This window comes from Equus przewalskii, chromosome 10, assembly GCF_037783145.1.
Source record: "Equus przewalskii isolate Varuska chromosome 10, EquPr2, whole genome shotgun sequence".
In the NCBI taxonomy this organism is placed as follows: domain Eukaryota; kingdom Metazoa; phylum Chordata; class Mammalia; order Perissodactyla; family Equidae; genus Equus; species Equus przewalskii.
Window position 1 is genome coordinate 45,105,106 of NC_091840.1, and position 16,010 is coordinate 45,121,115.

The 16,010-nt window shown below is 47.6% G+C and overlaps 1 protein-coding gene across 1 annotated transcript in view; it reads right to left on the minus strand.

The window, feature by feature from the left end:
- Positions 1-16,010, minus strand: part of PITPNA (phosphatidylinositol transfer protein alpha) — a 36,473-nt gene that overhangs the window by 18,821 nt on the left and 1,642 nt on the right. The window contains exons 2-6 of the mRNA XM_070562906.1: positions 13,580-13,610; positions 8,848-8,993; positions 5,585-5,676; positions 1,192-1,199; positions 60-134 (exon numbers count right to left, since the gene is read on the minus strand). Coding sequence (XP_070419007.1) covers positions 60-134; positions 1,192-1,199; positions 5,585-5,676; positions 8,848-8,993; positions 13,580-13,610 — 352 coding nt within the window. The remainder of the gene's footprint in view (positions 1-59; positions 135-1,191; positions 1,200-5,584; positions 5,677-8,847; positions 8,994-13,579; positions 13,611-16,010) is intronic.

Below are 16,010 nucleotides of genomic sequence, written 5' to 3' on the forward strand. Positions count from 1 at the left end.
GAACAGGGCAGAGCCACAATATCCCACCATGGGTCGTGGAAGTCCTTGGGGCTACTTACATTCTCCTGAGTGCCAAGATCTGGTTTGTGCCAGGTTTCAATTTTAATCAGAAAGTCTTCTTTCATGTACTCATTCTGGAAGAGGGAAAAAATACCATAGAGTCACCAGGCTCAAAGTTGGAGAGTAACCATCTCCCGTTACTGGATCACGGGCCGTTGAGACACCAGCCTCTGCCTTATAATAACAGCCAGCTTTACTGGGAGCCCACAGTATGCCAGCTATGCATTATCTCACTCAATCTTCACCCTGCCTGTGAGGTCTGTAGTAATATCACTCTCATTTTACAGATAAGGAAAGTGAAGTTCAAAAGGGTGAAGTGACTTGTCCAAGGCCACAGAGATGATGACAAAGGTAGGCCTCAAAAAAAGGTTTGTCTGACTTCAAAAATCCAGGTATTTGACCACTCTGCCATACTAGCTTATGCATAGGGTGCTACTGGTTAATTAATACTGTGGGAAGGACACAGGAAGACTTTCTAACCAACCAAAAATGTTCACCACTGCCCCATTCCCCGCAGCCAGCCTTCTGCTGAGGCCTGAAGTTCTCTTCTCAGCAATTTAACCTTTCCCGTTAATTACTGTCTTCCTCCCTCAGTACTTTTTAAAAATTGGAACTACTCCAAGGAGGAACACATTAACCCACTAAGCCCCCAGCAGGAATTAGGTTCCCAGAAACCGCCTACATTTACCGGTAGGGCAAGGCACCTGGATGAGAATGCTGAAGGGTGGACAAAAAGGGCAATGACAGAGGGGATGGTCACGCAAAAGAAACTTTTCCGACTTCACAATTTCACCAAGGGTCAGTGCTTACTGGGGTCAACAGATGCCCAAATAGGAAAGCCACAACCAGGCCAGCTGAACCGAAGTTTCTGTACAACCCGGAGAAAGCATGGCCTGGGGAGATAGGGGACAGCCTCGAGTCACTCTGCACATGGGAGACCCAGGATGCCACAGTCCTGACTGTCACTTTGCCAATGAACAGGTTCCTCATCAGGACTGAAAGGATTAAGCTTCAAAAGCTCTAAAAGTCACCCAAGAGACAGAACTACCCAGGAACCTCCACGCAGGTATATTTTCATTTCTTCTTTTCTTATAAATCATCTACAACTCCAGCCGCCCTGGGAATACTTACTGTAATAACTGCTCCAAGGCAAGGACATGGAAAGAAGAGAGAAAAAGGTTAACAAGGATGAATAAATATCTGCCCATCACCCCCAGAGACGATGGTGGTCTCCACTCCCTGGGGATTATCCCACAGGCACTCTCCAAGCCCCAGTGAGTGCACCTGGTACCCCAAATGCACCAACCCTCAAGTTTCACTCATACAAAAGTTCCAAAACACCAAATCTGGAATTTAATTAAAGTGATGCCACTATCAGCTCCTCGGGATTCTTTCCAGCTGGGCAAGGACGGGGAATGGCTCTGACGAGCTGATGCACTGAGACACACCACCCTGCCATCAGAGCATCTGCTGGTGCCCCCCTACTTCCTGGGGCACAGAGCAGGGCACTTTAGGCCAGGCGCTGTCTACCTGCCTTCTGCATCCTTCCTCTCACTGTAACCAAACCTCTCACCTTCTACACTCCTGCTCATTGTAATGAGACCCCCTCGGAAAGCACAGTTCAATTATTTATCAGAGAAAATGACTGCAGCTCTAATGTTACTGGAGGACGGACTAGCTCTTCTCCCGACATCAGCCCAGCTCATACCGTACCCTCTGAATTTAGGAGTTACCTAATTTCTGGTGGATGCCACACCACCATGTTTGGACAGTACATGGGACTAACAGTCAAACTTCATAACTCTAAAACTGAAATTCCCGAGAGCAGGAGTCCTGGGCTGCATATGTGGCAGCCCCCTCCCCAGAGCGGAGACAGCAGTGTCAGGCCTGCCTGGTTTGATGACGCCAGCCACTAAGGTTCTCCAGCTAACCACCGATTTTAAATGCCTCTTCTCTAAGCAACCTGCTTCCCGTTTGGCCTCTGTAGGAACAGAATGTGCTAATCAACAGACATAAGAGTTTGATCACTTAAGCAAGTGGACATTTTTCACTACACGTTGGCGTTCTGATTATACTTTGGTTTCCCATGTAGAAGAGTCCACAAGGAACGAGTGCCCTAATCAGCAAAAACGAATATCTGCTTTCATTAGTAATTTTGTATTTTAGTATAACTTAATATATTGGCATATGGGGTGTTTATACACTAGTCTTTCTGAGAGCCTGAGAAACAGATCCACTCAGTTCTGACAAATTAGGTTATGAAGGTGACGACCCTCCCTGGCCTTTAATGCCAACTAGGGTGACCAACCTGTAGGCCTCCCTGGCCCCCGCAAACACTGTGCATTCACAGCACTCCCTTTTCTTCTAACTGCAATCCTGAGCACACTGGAAAAGTCCCAGGAAACCCTTTGCAGTTGGAAATTAGAGCTCTCCAAATAAGATGAATAAGGTACTTTAAAACCATGGCTTAGCAAGACTATATTCAGCCTCGGGTTGAGGTTAGAGGGAGAGGCAGAAAGAGAAACATTTATTTTCCTCTTCCTACTTTCATTCACAGGCCAGCCCCCATCTTACTCCCTCCTCATGTCCCAACCCATCAGCTTCATGGGAAAAGAGACAGAGAGAAATAAAGTAAGAGGACAGAGAGAGCTGATTATGGGTAGAGTATTCCAAATCCATCTTCATTCCACTCAGAATAGGGTTAGAGCCTTCCAAAAGGCATGCAGAATTTTACACCATGCTCCGGTATCCATCTCATCTCAAACTTCGATCAACTTAGCCCAGGCTTAGAGGTTTAAACCAACAATCTTTCTCTCATCAACTCCCAAAGGGTTGGAAAGGAGCCTTCCTTGTTTACATCTCTTGTTTTAAAAGAGCAAGTAACTAACTGAACAGATCCAAGAATTGACATATTCATTCAGCACGATGGTGGATTCTGCCTATGAGACAGCACCCCCCCTACCCGGCTCTCTGCCTCTCTTCCTTTTTTTAAAAAAACTGTTTTATTGTGGTCATATTGGCTTATACCATCGTGTAAATTTCAGGTGTGCATTATTATTATATTTCAGTTTCTGTATAGACTCCCTGTTTCTCTTCTTCAAGGAGTATTTAGAAATTACTTTTATGTTTTTTTTTTCTTTTTGGCCAAGGATCAGGACAATATGTGAACAAACATTTGGCATCTAGAGAAGTGCCCACGTCAGCTGCAGTACACCCTCCTCAGAATCACACAGAGGACAGTGGCATCTCTCAGTTGGCACAAGCTGTGTATCCAGAACCCTGCCCCAGACATGGAGGAGTCCATGCTATCCATTTGCCTCCTTTATGCCAAGTTGGCTCCGGTTCTTACGACACATGCTGAGTACAACTCTCTTAGACATCAAGAAAATTCACCTTTGGCCCTAGACCAGACACACCCAGCCACAGCACACACTGTCTTTTAACAAAGTGTGAGCATGTCTCTTTTCCAAGAATTTAACAGCTTCCTGTCTGATGCTTATGGAGTAGTGATGTCTGCATTTTCAGGCATGGCAATAAAACTCTTAAGTGTTATATATCCCAGGTCCCACCAATGATTGTTCATCTCCTGATACAAGGTTCTTGAACCTGTATAGGGCCACTGAGGATCGGAGAGAGCAATGACTCCTGTGCTCTAGACTTAGTCACTCCCAAAGTCCACAGGATAAGGACCACATGGGGTGGAACATACTCATCAGATACAATCTAGGGAGTGCCGGGTTTCAACAAATAAGGCAAGGGAAGCAGTACACGTAAGCAGAGGCTGGCAGGAGGACCCAACAGGCAGACTGTCTGTGCAAACAACTACTGGTTGGCTGGGGGAAAGGCCACACACCTCATAGACAAGTTCTAGGGGAACTCTACGGACTCTATCCCCCTTAGGATACGGATCAGTACCAGCTTGTGCCCTCGAAGAGGTCCACTCCTAGATGGCCCTTGAGACCTAGGAATCGTAGAAAGCTAAGAGTCTGAACTACTCAAAGGGAATCCCAGAATGTCTAGAATAGACAGTTCTCTGTGGTGGTTCAAATCTTTCCTTTCCAGAAACTCCAGACAGGAGACTGACCAAGATTAAGTGAATAATTCCACCCCCACTCCCACCTTCAACTACAGAATGTGCCGGTTTAGCATAAGCTACTGATTCAGGGCTCTCAGCAGTGGCCTCCTTCCTCTTTGTCCCTCTCCCACCAAAATCTGGCATGCACACTCCCTGTGTTATGTAACACATTTGGGGGAAAGCTGTTTCTAAATCCTTTGTCATCAGAAATTGAGCTTATTCCGCTTTTCCCCAACAACACCAGTGTTTCCTTTGCTATGTTTTCTTGGTGTCTAGACCTGACCTTTCCCCAGGGTAGGAAGGCCACCCGACAGGTCCTTTCCTATGACTGCCTCAAGAGTCCCCGGGCCTCAATGTTGCTTTTCAAGCCAAACACAAATATATCACATTATATTTATTATATATATAATTAAACTAGAAATTTCGGTACCTAACAATAACGGAGTAGTTTAAAAAGATCACAGTACATTCATACAATGGAATACTATGCAGCCATTACAAATTTTTAAAAATACTAGACTACATAGTGACAGAGAAAAGGTTCTCCATTTACTGAGTAAAAATGAGCAATTTAATAATTACTAGGGGGGCCGGCCTGGTGGCACAGCGGTTAAGTGCACACGTTCCACTTCGGCGGCCCAGGGTTTGCCAGTTTGGATTCCAGCTGCGGACATGGCACCAATTGGCATGCCATGCTGAGGCGGCGTCGCACATGCCAGAACTAGAAGGACCCACAACTAAAATATACAACTATGTACTGGAGGGCTTTGGGGAGGAAAAGGAAAAATAAAATCTCTCTAAAAAAAAAAAAGGAAAACACTAGAAAAAAGGACACTAGGGGCCGGCCCCGTGGCCAAGTGGTTAACTTTGTGCACTCCGCTTCAGCGACCCAGGGTTTCACCAGTTCGAATCCTGGGCGCGGACATGGCAGCACTCAGGCCATGCTGAGGCGTCGTCCCACGTGTCACAACTAGAAGGACCCATAACTAGGATATGCAACTATGTACTGGGGGGATTTGGGGAGAAAAAAAGCAGAAAAAAAAAATGACACTAAAATGTTAACACTGACTATCCAGGGATGGGAGAATCACGGGTGAATTATTTTGTTTGTATGTATTTTCTAAAATTTAAACAGAGAACGTTACTTTTGTAATCAGTAAAAACAATCAAAATTATCATACCATCCCCAAATAAGAGGGGTTGGTTCTATGCATCTCGGACCATGAGTACTTGGTGGTTCCCACCCAGCTGGCTGCCAAATTATACTGACAGTATTGACACTCACCACCAGCCTGAGGGAGTCCTTAAGCTCATCCTTTCACTGGCTTAATCTGGAAAATGAAGGTGGGACCCAACACCCCAATTCCTCCCCATCTCTGGGTCTACTTGACCACACCCTTCGTCCACCTTGGGGCCTAAACTCCAGCTTCTAGCCAGGTCTGCACTCACCAGTTCTGCAATAAGGGTAGGCATTCCATGCCTTTTCATGTATATTCAGGGCTCCCTCTGGGGCCAGCATTCGAACAAACGTGGGCACTTTGCTATAGTGAGAAAAAGGGGTTATGAAGAGAAATGGAGGAGAGAGTTAGAAGACAATAAGTGTTTACATCACATTCTTCAGCTCCAGCTTCTTCAATGGGGAGTTGACAAGCAAGTTTCCGTGAGATGAGCAAGTTACTCTTGTGTGTGAGAAGCCACCTGTCAGAGCCTGACACCTCAGCTCGTCTGGCTACTATCATCCACTTGCAACTTCCTCCACTGCCTACCAGGAACAGGACAGCAGGCGAGACCCCAGGCTACCTGCCACAGCTGGTCAGTTATTACATTATCATTATGCATTTTTCCAGAGCTCACCGGGCCTGGGGAATTTTACTACACACTGCAAGGATGAGCTATCTCCAAGAATGTATCAGGCTAGGTTTATGGGCCAGAGGACTGGTTGACTAACTTGGAATATGGGATCCAAGATGATCTGATCTGTTATCGTCAGTCCTGGGAGGCCAGGAGGACCTCAGGGCCACCAGCCTCCCAGGGTGAAATATTTTCTTCTATTCATTTCTTCTTATCTCAGGTTACAGAACAGCATGTACAGTATGAGCCTTTTTTTTTATTGAGGTAAAACTGGTCTATAACATTATATTAGTTTCAGGTGTACAACATAATAATTTGATATTTGTATACACTACAAAGTGATCACCACAATAAGTCTAGTCACAATATAATTGACCCGTCACCTTTTTCCCATTTTGTCTTTTAGAAAAGGTGCATATATTCCTCTTCCCTCGTTTTTAACTGGTAATCTGTGCAGTCTTTAGCAGGCTCCAATAATCTCATCAGCTTTAGTGCCTGAGGCCTAAGAAAAAAGAGCTAACCAGCAGAGGCTAACTTGGAGCACTTGGAGCAACCCTCGGAGGTTCACTCACTCACTGCCACATTCATTCAGGGAGGGACCTCTATGTGCCAGGCACCAGAACACACACAGAAATCATACAGATGTGGCTCCTGCCCTCCGGGAGCTCATGTTCTGGTGGGGAGTGCAACCAACCAGGCAATGCCATGATGGGTGTGCACAGGGCTCCGGGGCGCAGAGCACTGTGAGAACATGGCGCAGGAGGCACAGTGCATCGGCAGGTTCCTCAGGGAAAGCGAGCATGAAAGGAAAACACAGTATAGACAGTGAGCAGGACTGAGCTAAACAAAAGGATGGGAGTTGGGTGGGAAAAGCTGGGAGAAAGAGAGAAAAGTCAGAACAGCTGGTATAAGGTGTGAGGCAGGGAATACAAGAGGACACACAGAGGCTGGATCACAAAAGATCTTGTAGGTTACATCAGGGAGTATAGACTTGATCCTAGGGGCAAAGGAAAGCCATCTACAGCTTTCAAGCTGGGGAGCAAGAGATCTGTCTTCCAGAGAGAACACCTGAAGTTGTGCAGAGAACTGGAAAGTAGAGAGACCAGTTAGGAGCTGCTGCAGTAATCCAGGCGAGAGATGGTGAAGGGAAACAGAAACACTGGAGATACTAAGGAGACAGAGTCAAAAAAACTTGAGTCGATATGAGGGACGAGGAAGAGGTGGTGGTGAACCCAAGGATCTGACTGGGGCAACCAGATGGTGGCGGGGAGGTGGCGGTCCTCCTGGCGAGAGGTGGTCTTGGCAGCCAGCACTGCTGGTTTGGGTTTTTTTGCAGTTGGGTTTTCTGGGGTTAAGGAAAGAGTACTGGTAGCAGCTCAAAGTTTACACCTCTCTTGTAAGGAAGAGGGTAAGAAAGGTCCCACTCTCCACATGCACAGACATCCTCTCTGCCACTTTGGTGGGACCCACTGAGCCTTGAGGAACCAAATGGCTCCTTCTATCAACCTCACTACCTCTTTTCAAAGTCCTCTTTACAAAGTACAAACGCACTACGGGGAAGGCATATCTGGAGCCTTATTCTAACCAGCTCTTGAGGGCTCAGTAAGACTGGTAGGCGGTCAAGTCAGAGTAGGGGTGGAGGAGGATGAAGGGGAAGCATGGAGGAAAGAGCACACTGGCAAGGAAACGGGATCGTGGTGAGATTCTCCCCGCTCACGGCTCGGCTCTCCCTGTGGCTCCTCGCGCGCAGAGTCCCGGCCCCCTCAGGGCTAGCACTTTCACATCTCCAGGGCAGCAGCCACAGTACATCAGGGGTGATTTTACCAAACGAAAACGAAACTCGTTTCAGTTCAGTTTAATGACTAGAAATTAAGGCACAGGTTTGAGTCGCACGGCAATGTGAATGTACTTAATGCCACTAAACTTAAGAATGGTAAAAATGGTGAATTTTGTGTTATGTATATTTTAGCCCAATTGAAAAAATATACCAGGTTTATTTTTTCCAGTACTGGATAGTTCCTAAAACTAGTTTGGTTCATCTGCCATTCAAACTAGTGTATGTTTATCATGGCTTTCAACCCACTTTGGGTCAGCTTATAGTTTACCAAAATATTACTGCTTTGGTTACAGCAGATTTGTGTGGTTTGTCAGGGACTTTGGTACACAAATCAATTCAAGCTTCATTTTTAAATATTTACATCTTTGATCCAAAGAGAGGCACCAAAATTTCTCTGGTAGCTGATTTCACAAATATCAGAATTTAAAATACTACCTGACCCCGCAATTCCACTTTTAGGAATATTTACTATAGGTTTACATGCATAAGCACATCAAAAGATTTGTGCAGAAGGAGCTTTACTGGAGCACTGTACTGGAAATGACTGCAAATATCAATCAGGAGAGGACTGGTGAAACCGCGCGCAGCAGAGCTGTGCAACACAGCACTGCGCGGACTTCACAAGAACGAGGCAGAAGATGCTGACGGGAAAAGACAGCTATGAGAGGATAAGCAACAAAAGAGCCAAGTCAAGACCGGTACGTATAGTATGATCTCATCTATGTAAGAGAACAATACAGGAAATGAACGCCCATTTACACACGCACACACACATCTACTTCTATACTCACAGACAATGGAAAGGCCCATGAGAAACTAAAAACTGTCAGCTCTGGGGACTAAGAGCCTAGTGGGGTATTACTTCTGTTAAAAACAAAAAACAAAAAAATCCCTTTAAATGAGCAAAGCAGTACCACCTACACCCCCTCTCACAGGTGAAGCACCTTGAGCAACCATTACCCGTTATCCATCCTCTCCACTTCAATACCAGGCTGCCTTTGGGCTGTGCTGCGCAGCCACATACCTCTGCAAGTGGTAGATCTTGTGTGTGTACTGGCCCCTCTCACCATCCTTCTCGTAGGGCTCGTTCACCAGGACCTCCACGCCTTCACCACCACCCGTTTCATTTTTGCTGGCCTCAGCCACAGAATACAGCTGCCCTACTTGATACTAAAGGAACAGAGAGACAGGAGTTATTGTCAATGCAGAATCTTCTCGATGGGTGTACAAAGTCCAGTTGCCAAAGTCCAATTAGATCACTCTGGGATCCCCGCATCTGGGAGCTCATTCTGCAGTTTCACACGGAAACTTGCCTAAATCCACCCAAAGCAACCGTGAACGCTGCCCCACGGCCATCACGTGTGCTTCATTTCATTCTTCCCATTTTCACTTCCTCCCCTAAGGCTTAAGGAGGCAGGTGAAAAATACTTAATCTCATAGCACTATCCAGAAAACAGATTATCAAGTCCAACGTAGCTTTTTCCCTGGACCTGCCTCTGGTATTAAGACCCCAAAATAAGATCTGGGTTCGTTGCTGGAAGTCTCTTTATCTCATTCATTTAAACAAATCCTAAGACATAACTTCTTGTCAAAGAAAGTTACCCAGTCGTCTGTAAAACCCACAACCTCTGCTGTAAAACTGGCTCATCTACTTGCTTTTTCTTCAGTGTTGGGCCCCTCCTCACCCTGCCAACAGCTCAGAGAACAGTCTTGTAGGCAACCAGCCCTGATGCTTTCCAGATTCCTGGCGGGGCTGAAGCTTCCCATATTAGACAGCACAGATTCCTACCACCCAGGCTGTGCTGGCTGGGTGCACCCTCCATGTTGCACTTACTAGATGGTAAAAGCCTAGTTTTCCTTTATTTGGGTCGCATGCCACCCTATTAAGTCACCAGTCAAGATCACTGGCATCCTCTGACCCTCTGAGGACACCTCAGTGTTAGAGCCAATGACCCTGGCAGTGCCTAGGCCTGGCCCTTCTGCCTCCTTCCGAGAGAAACTGTCTGAAGGGAAAAATAAGGTGAAAAGAGAGCAAACAGTAACAGTCAATGCAAGAAGTTACGTCTATACCAAAGTATGCATTTTCCCTATCACTGCCAGTGCCACCAGGCACAACAGTTAGGGAGTATGAAGAAAAAAGGTACTTGATTACATGTCGGGGGAGCAGGGGATAAAGGTTTTCCTCACCCTCTACACCTCCCAGTACTTCCAGGAGCGACAGACAAGAGTTTTTCTCCCTTTAAGATTAAAACAGAGAGGCAGCATCTCTGGGCAGCTGCTACTTAAACCAGTGCCTGCAATAGCAAGGAGCAGAGGCAGCTTCCCAGACTGCTTCATCTCAAACTTGGAAGCCTGCTTTACCAGGCAGTTTCGTAAGCACCACAAGGAAATTTTTGGGCAAAGTCTGGAAGGCGAAGCAACAGACTGGGACAATTCACTGTTCACCACAATGCTGAAAGAGCCCTAATTTCCAAAGCAAAAATAAAGTACAAAATACCAAAGAAAGGCCCAAGCAAGTGATCAAGACTCAGTTAATCCCATAAAGAGGAACATCTGGGTGAGAGCCAGTCACCTTGACCTTGCTAATCCTGAGCAACACCAGTGCTGCCTCAATGCCCCCAGGGAACCCCAAGCTGTCTCTGTGCCTTTCCAAGTTCACTCCTGGCTCAGGCAGACATGAAAACCACTATCAAGTGGGTCAGGGTTTGGCTGAGCTGGAGGTTCCTAAGAAGGAGCAGTAATTCTGTTTCAGAGAAGAGTCATAAGGACATCTAACCACTGACTCAGCAATCCTAAAGGCTGGCTGGAGACAGGGCCTGGTGGAGGGGCCTGGGTTGCCGGCTGGTGGTGCTGCTTGGGGAGGGGCCCCAGGCAGAGACTAATCCCTTTCATTTGGTTCCTCTTCAGCTGCAGGAATCAGAGGGCAGGCTCTAAGAGGATCAGCCTATTGGGCTGGCATCTTCCCCCTTTAATCTCTCTTGATATTCTGATCCTTTAATCCCAATGAGACAAGTGAAGGCAGTTTTGTTAATCCAAAGGGGTAAGTAAGACTCGCCTCCACAAGCTACACGTGAGGGATGCTTTTCATGTCAGAGGGTTCCCTCTGGCATAGTGTTTCCTCACCCTGGGAAGGCAAAAAGCAGCCAGAGTCAGATGGGGTGGAGGCAGGGGTCGGGGTGAGACCATTAAATCAGATAAAGAGCCCAGAAGAGACCGGGATTCCAGCCTCCCCAGGTCTAGGACAATGGTCCCTGCACTTGAGATTTGTTCCTTTGTTCCAAAGAACTAAGACATTCGGGTAAGAAAAACAGAGACTCCATCACTTCAGCAATCTGGGAGTGGGAGCCCAGGAAGATGCGGTGGGTGGGCCTGAAACACCGACAAGAAACATATCAAGAAAAACAGCACAGTTGTTGGTCCCATCCACCTGGCCCTGTGAGGCTAGGTATCATAGGGGGATGGTGGCAAGCACCTCTGGGAATGAGAAGTAAATCAGCCCTGCCCACAGCCGGGGGGCAGCCGACCTGAGCCTGGAACCCCCGGTGGACACACCCATGTCAAACAGCCATGGCTTTCTTGCTCTGCTGCAGAATGCTTAGAAACCCTACACAGTGTTAGGCCAAAGGCTCTGGTCAGCCAAAGCTAATTCCACCCCAAAATACTGATTCAGGTCATCTGGATGGTTATAAAGAGATGGCCTTCTCTTTTTCTTCTCTTTTCCCCCCAAATCAGAAAACTCCAAGGGGCCCAAATCATGGCCTCCAATTAGGAAGTGAATCCAACATGATGCTGGGCTGTTCCCATGGGAACCTTGAGTCAGGATGGGATTATCAACAAAGACTCTGAGAAGGCTGATCATTACTTGTTTCTTCTTCAGCCTCCCATTCAAGATTTTCTGATCTTCTGGAATTAAGGTTCAAGCCATCAAAACAGCAGCTCCTGCTTCAACCCTACCCAGGCCATGCACTGCTTTCTCATCAGTGGTTTCTAGCTAAGAACAGATTGACCATCACCAGGCAGACAGATGAATCCTAACCAGCACTTACTTCCCAAGCTTCTGCTTAGACTTTAGGTTCTGTTGATCGTACCCCACAACTTCCTCAATGCTGCAAAAAAAAAAACCATCACAAGCTAAAACCTGCCAATTGTGGATACTCTCAAGGTGAATTCCCCTTTCCCTCCGCTCTTGGCCCCATCAGCCTTACTACAGAGCATCCAAGAAGTGTTCCTGGATAGTGGTGGCCCTCGTGAGTCCGCTGCATTTCTCAGAGACATTCCCACCCTTCATTCAATCAAGAAACTCCCTGTAAAAAGACCATTTCGCCCCTAAATACCACACTGAAGTAGTCCCAGGTTCCTGGGGGACAGCTTCCTGATGGCCAGCTTCCTGATGGCTGGGACCATCCTGTACAGCAGAGAGCAAGTCATCAGACCCCCGACAGCTGAGTTACAGGGCAAGGGACATGTTGGGGCTTCCTGCTTAGCCTCCTGATTTGGAAAATCATCACTTGCTATTTTTCATAAAGATAGCAAGGCCCCCAAAGGAGGTGGATTAGGAGGGTCCCTCCAAGCCAACAGCTGTCAGCCCACACACGTGGTTCCCAGGCCCCACATACATCTCAGGTGCCTCTGGGGATCACGGCATCTATCCAGCCATTCCCTTTCCCCAGCTTCCCCAGTCTCATTTCTTTCATCCTCCTTTCCCAGAACTCCCAGATCATGTTAGAGGCCTACCTCTGGCCCCATTCCCCAGGTCTCCACAGCTCTTATCAGACATGCAGCCCACCACTAGAGACAATCCTCTAGGGAGCCAGTGCCTGCCTACCCCTTTTTGGGGCCAAGAAGTTTGAATATTTGTCTCATCTAAAGTGTGCTGTGGGCTCTGTTGGCCTGATTTCATTTTTCAAAGGTCCATTTCATATTTGGAACAGAGTGGAAGTTATCAGAGGAGCTTCATGCTGACACTGCAGGAAAGAGTGACTGAGGGCACTATATTGGCTGACAAACTTCACTCAAACTTGAGCTTAACTGGAAGCTGGGAGGCCTGTGGATTCAGAAAGAAGCAAAGAGCAAGGCTGTGCCAGGAGAGGAGAGTGGAGGAAGCTCAGAGAAAGGATGGGACAAGAGAGGCTCTGTGACAGTTTTCTGCTGTCCAAGAGATCATCTCCGAGTCAGTAAGGCCTATGAACCTTCTTGTGGCAAATCCTACCAGATCCCCATTCACAGGGACGTCAGGCCCAAGAACCATAAAAGGACAGAGGGCAAGTCATGCCCCTTTGTTATTCTCTGCCCTCATAAAAGGAGAGTTCCGGGCCTTGGCCTTCGCAGCAGTCACCTAGAGTGTGGCTAGGGAGGGCCTCAGAGACTTCCTGCCCTGCTGGTTTCTTGCACAACTAGAGAGAGCCATGCACACTTCCCAGTCGAGTCACAGAGGTCTCAGAAATGCACACACTCAATCCCTTCAATAGCATGTCCCCAAAAAGGCACAGTCTCAGCAGGTAAGAGGGGCTGGTCTAATCTCTATTCAAAGTCATCCAGAATGCCAACAGCTGGAGGCAGGCTGCACACAGTTGCCTCGATATACAAAAAAAGTACCTTCCTTCAGCGGAAAGTGACACCAGGAAAATTCACATTGAGTACTGATTATCTCTACGTTAGAACAAACACGAAAACCATGCAAAGAGTCCAACTTAGCTGATGGTCACAAGCAATTATATACAACTACGAATAAAAATGGTGAAAAAGGACTTACTTACCTCATCTACAGACACAGGCAGGATGACTCGACTACAAGAGAGGGAAAACAGTGTCAACTTTAGGCTCTGAAACCTGCCCAAGGCTCTTAAAACATCATCTTGGAATAGTACTAATCATTTTATTGCACATAACACTATACTCACTGACAAAAACCCAGCAGAGAATGGCTTCTGAGTGCTTCGAGGTTGGGACCCTCCGTGCCCCTCTGGCATCTCATTTAGAACCCTGTGATTCAGTGCAAACCTGTCCCCCCACCAGCTACTTCCCAGGCCTCTGACTCGCATTTGGAGCTGTCTTCTTCTCCCTCTCCCCTCTATCTTCCCCAGCAAAACTTGCCAACGAGTCTAGTAAAACAGAGAGGTTACGCAGGAGGATGCAATCCCTGCAAACTCTGAAGCCAAGAGGAAGATTCAGACCCGAAGAATCAGACCCTGGAGATTTACACCTCTGTAGACCCAACCTCCCAACAAAAGCCCTCAAGGTGAAAGGCTAGGAAGGGGCCAAGCTCCTTGGAGGCTGAATTACCCCAAGAGCATGCACTAACCATCTCTGCTCTGGAGCAGGATATTACAATACAAGCTACTATCACAAAGCCACCAAGAGAGGACACCCGACTGTGTCCTGACCTCCAGAAGCTGTCCAAAGCCACTTCAACTGATCACTTTCTTTTCCTTCTCCTCCACTTCAATGATCACCAATTGTTAGGGGTACCATCAGTAACACGATGGAGAAGGCATGGCCAGCAAAGTCCCCATACTGGTCAGAACGCCACAGAGGTGTGAGGGCTAGTGGGACTCTTCTGGGTGGCTTGCGTTTGTAACACAGAGCAACAGCCAACTCCTAGTTCAAAGCTGTGAGGTCAGAGAGCCAAGACAAAAACACTTGGTTGTATTCACACAAGTCAAGCCAGCTCCCAAGCTTAGATTCTCAGTCCCCAGATCTTAGCTGGAACCCAATGGCGCCTCCTGCTCTTGCGTGCTTGGTGAAGCATGAACTGTCACGCTCTCCTTCCTATGCAGTGGTTCCGCCAATCGGGATCCTTGCTCCAGGCTGGTAAATAGTCTGCTCACTATTTTCTAGTTCCACAAAGGTCCCCCAGGTAGTAAGGAGCATACAGAGGGGTCTGAGGAAAACATCACACTAAAGACAAGACACCAAGCAGAAAAACAGCAGGTAAAACAAAATGGGCTCCAAGTCTTTACTGCCTGCTAACTCCCCTCCCCCAGAATGACTCAAATAACGTAAATCTTGCAGGTTATTGGATGCTGCCACTAATGCTCTCCTCCCATTAGAGAAAGCCAAGGGTGCAGAAAAATACTTCCAACTTGAAGGCCACAATTTCCGCACCCTCAGAAGAAACTTCCTAGAAAACAATAAGCCTTTTATCTTCAAGAACAGCAGTAAAAATCACATCCAAGAATTCGCAGAAATCAAATCAAGGAGAATCCTGTTTAGAGGAAGTATCAGAAAAATCAACAGGGACAACCTTCAGAGCCCGGGTGGGCACCAAGTCTCTCCCAAAGAGACCGGCATCAGCCAGTTCCTGACAGGATGCTCTGAGGCTGATGACAGGACAGCTGCACACCTGGACTTTTCTCCTCGGCTCCTTGGGAGTAAAACCACTTCAGCAGCAATAGAGTGCAATTCCAAAGGACAGGGCCACAGAGGCAGTGCTGGGCCGAGACCAGGGCTGTGCTCACTTCAGTGTGACCTTCACTCACACCCTTCCCAGAGCTGCAGCGCGGCAGCCACAGCCAAGCGGCTCTCGGATGCCCCCAGCCTGATCCCCTGCCCAGGGATGTACACATGCACCTAGCACACACAGGGCACAAGTTGGGCAGGAAGGAAACGCAGATGCCAAGCAGGCTCTTCATCCCCGGCACCTTGGACCTTTCCCTGGCAGGCTTCAAGGGAAGGAGAATAAAGAACGGGAAGGGAGGACTTCTCTTCAAAACTCACTCAGATCTCTTCTGAAGGTCCCCTCCTTTCCCTGCCTGACTTTCTTTATAAAACTAGGTTTCTACGGATTTTAGGATTCATCTGGGAATAGGATAAAGGATCAGGAGAATAGGAGAAGCCTGCTGTCCGGACAGTCAAGATCGAAATCCAAAGCGCACCACGCTCTCCTCCTGTTGGCACCCCAAGGTTCTTCCTCCTCATCACATAAAGCTCGGAGCTCTCGCTGGATCAACATCAGACTGGATGTCAAGAAACAGAGGGGGAGGGCCTTCAAAATAATGCTCTTCAGATGAGGTGTCAAGCTGGGAGGACACGTGGGTCACCGCTCCCTTTGTTATCCAAAGCTCCACATTACGTCCTAAATGTCCTAAACACCTCCAAGGAGTAGGCCAGATGGGATAGGGCGAAGGGCCTTTGCTGACAAAATGGAACCAGCCCTCTGCACATCTGCCTGGCCACCAAGTGAGTTCC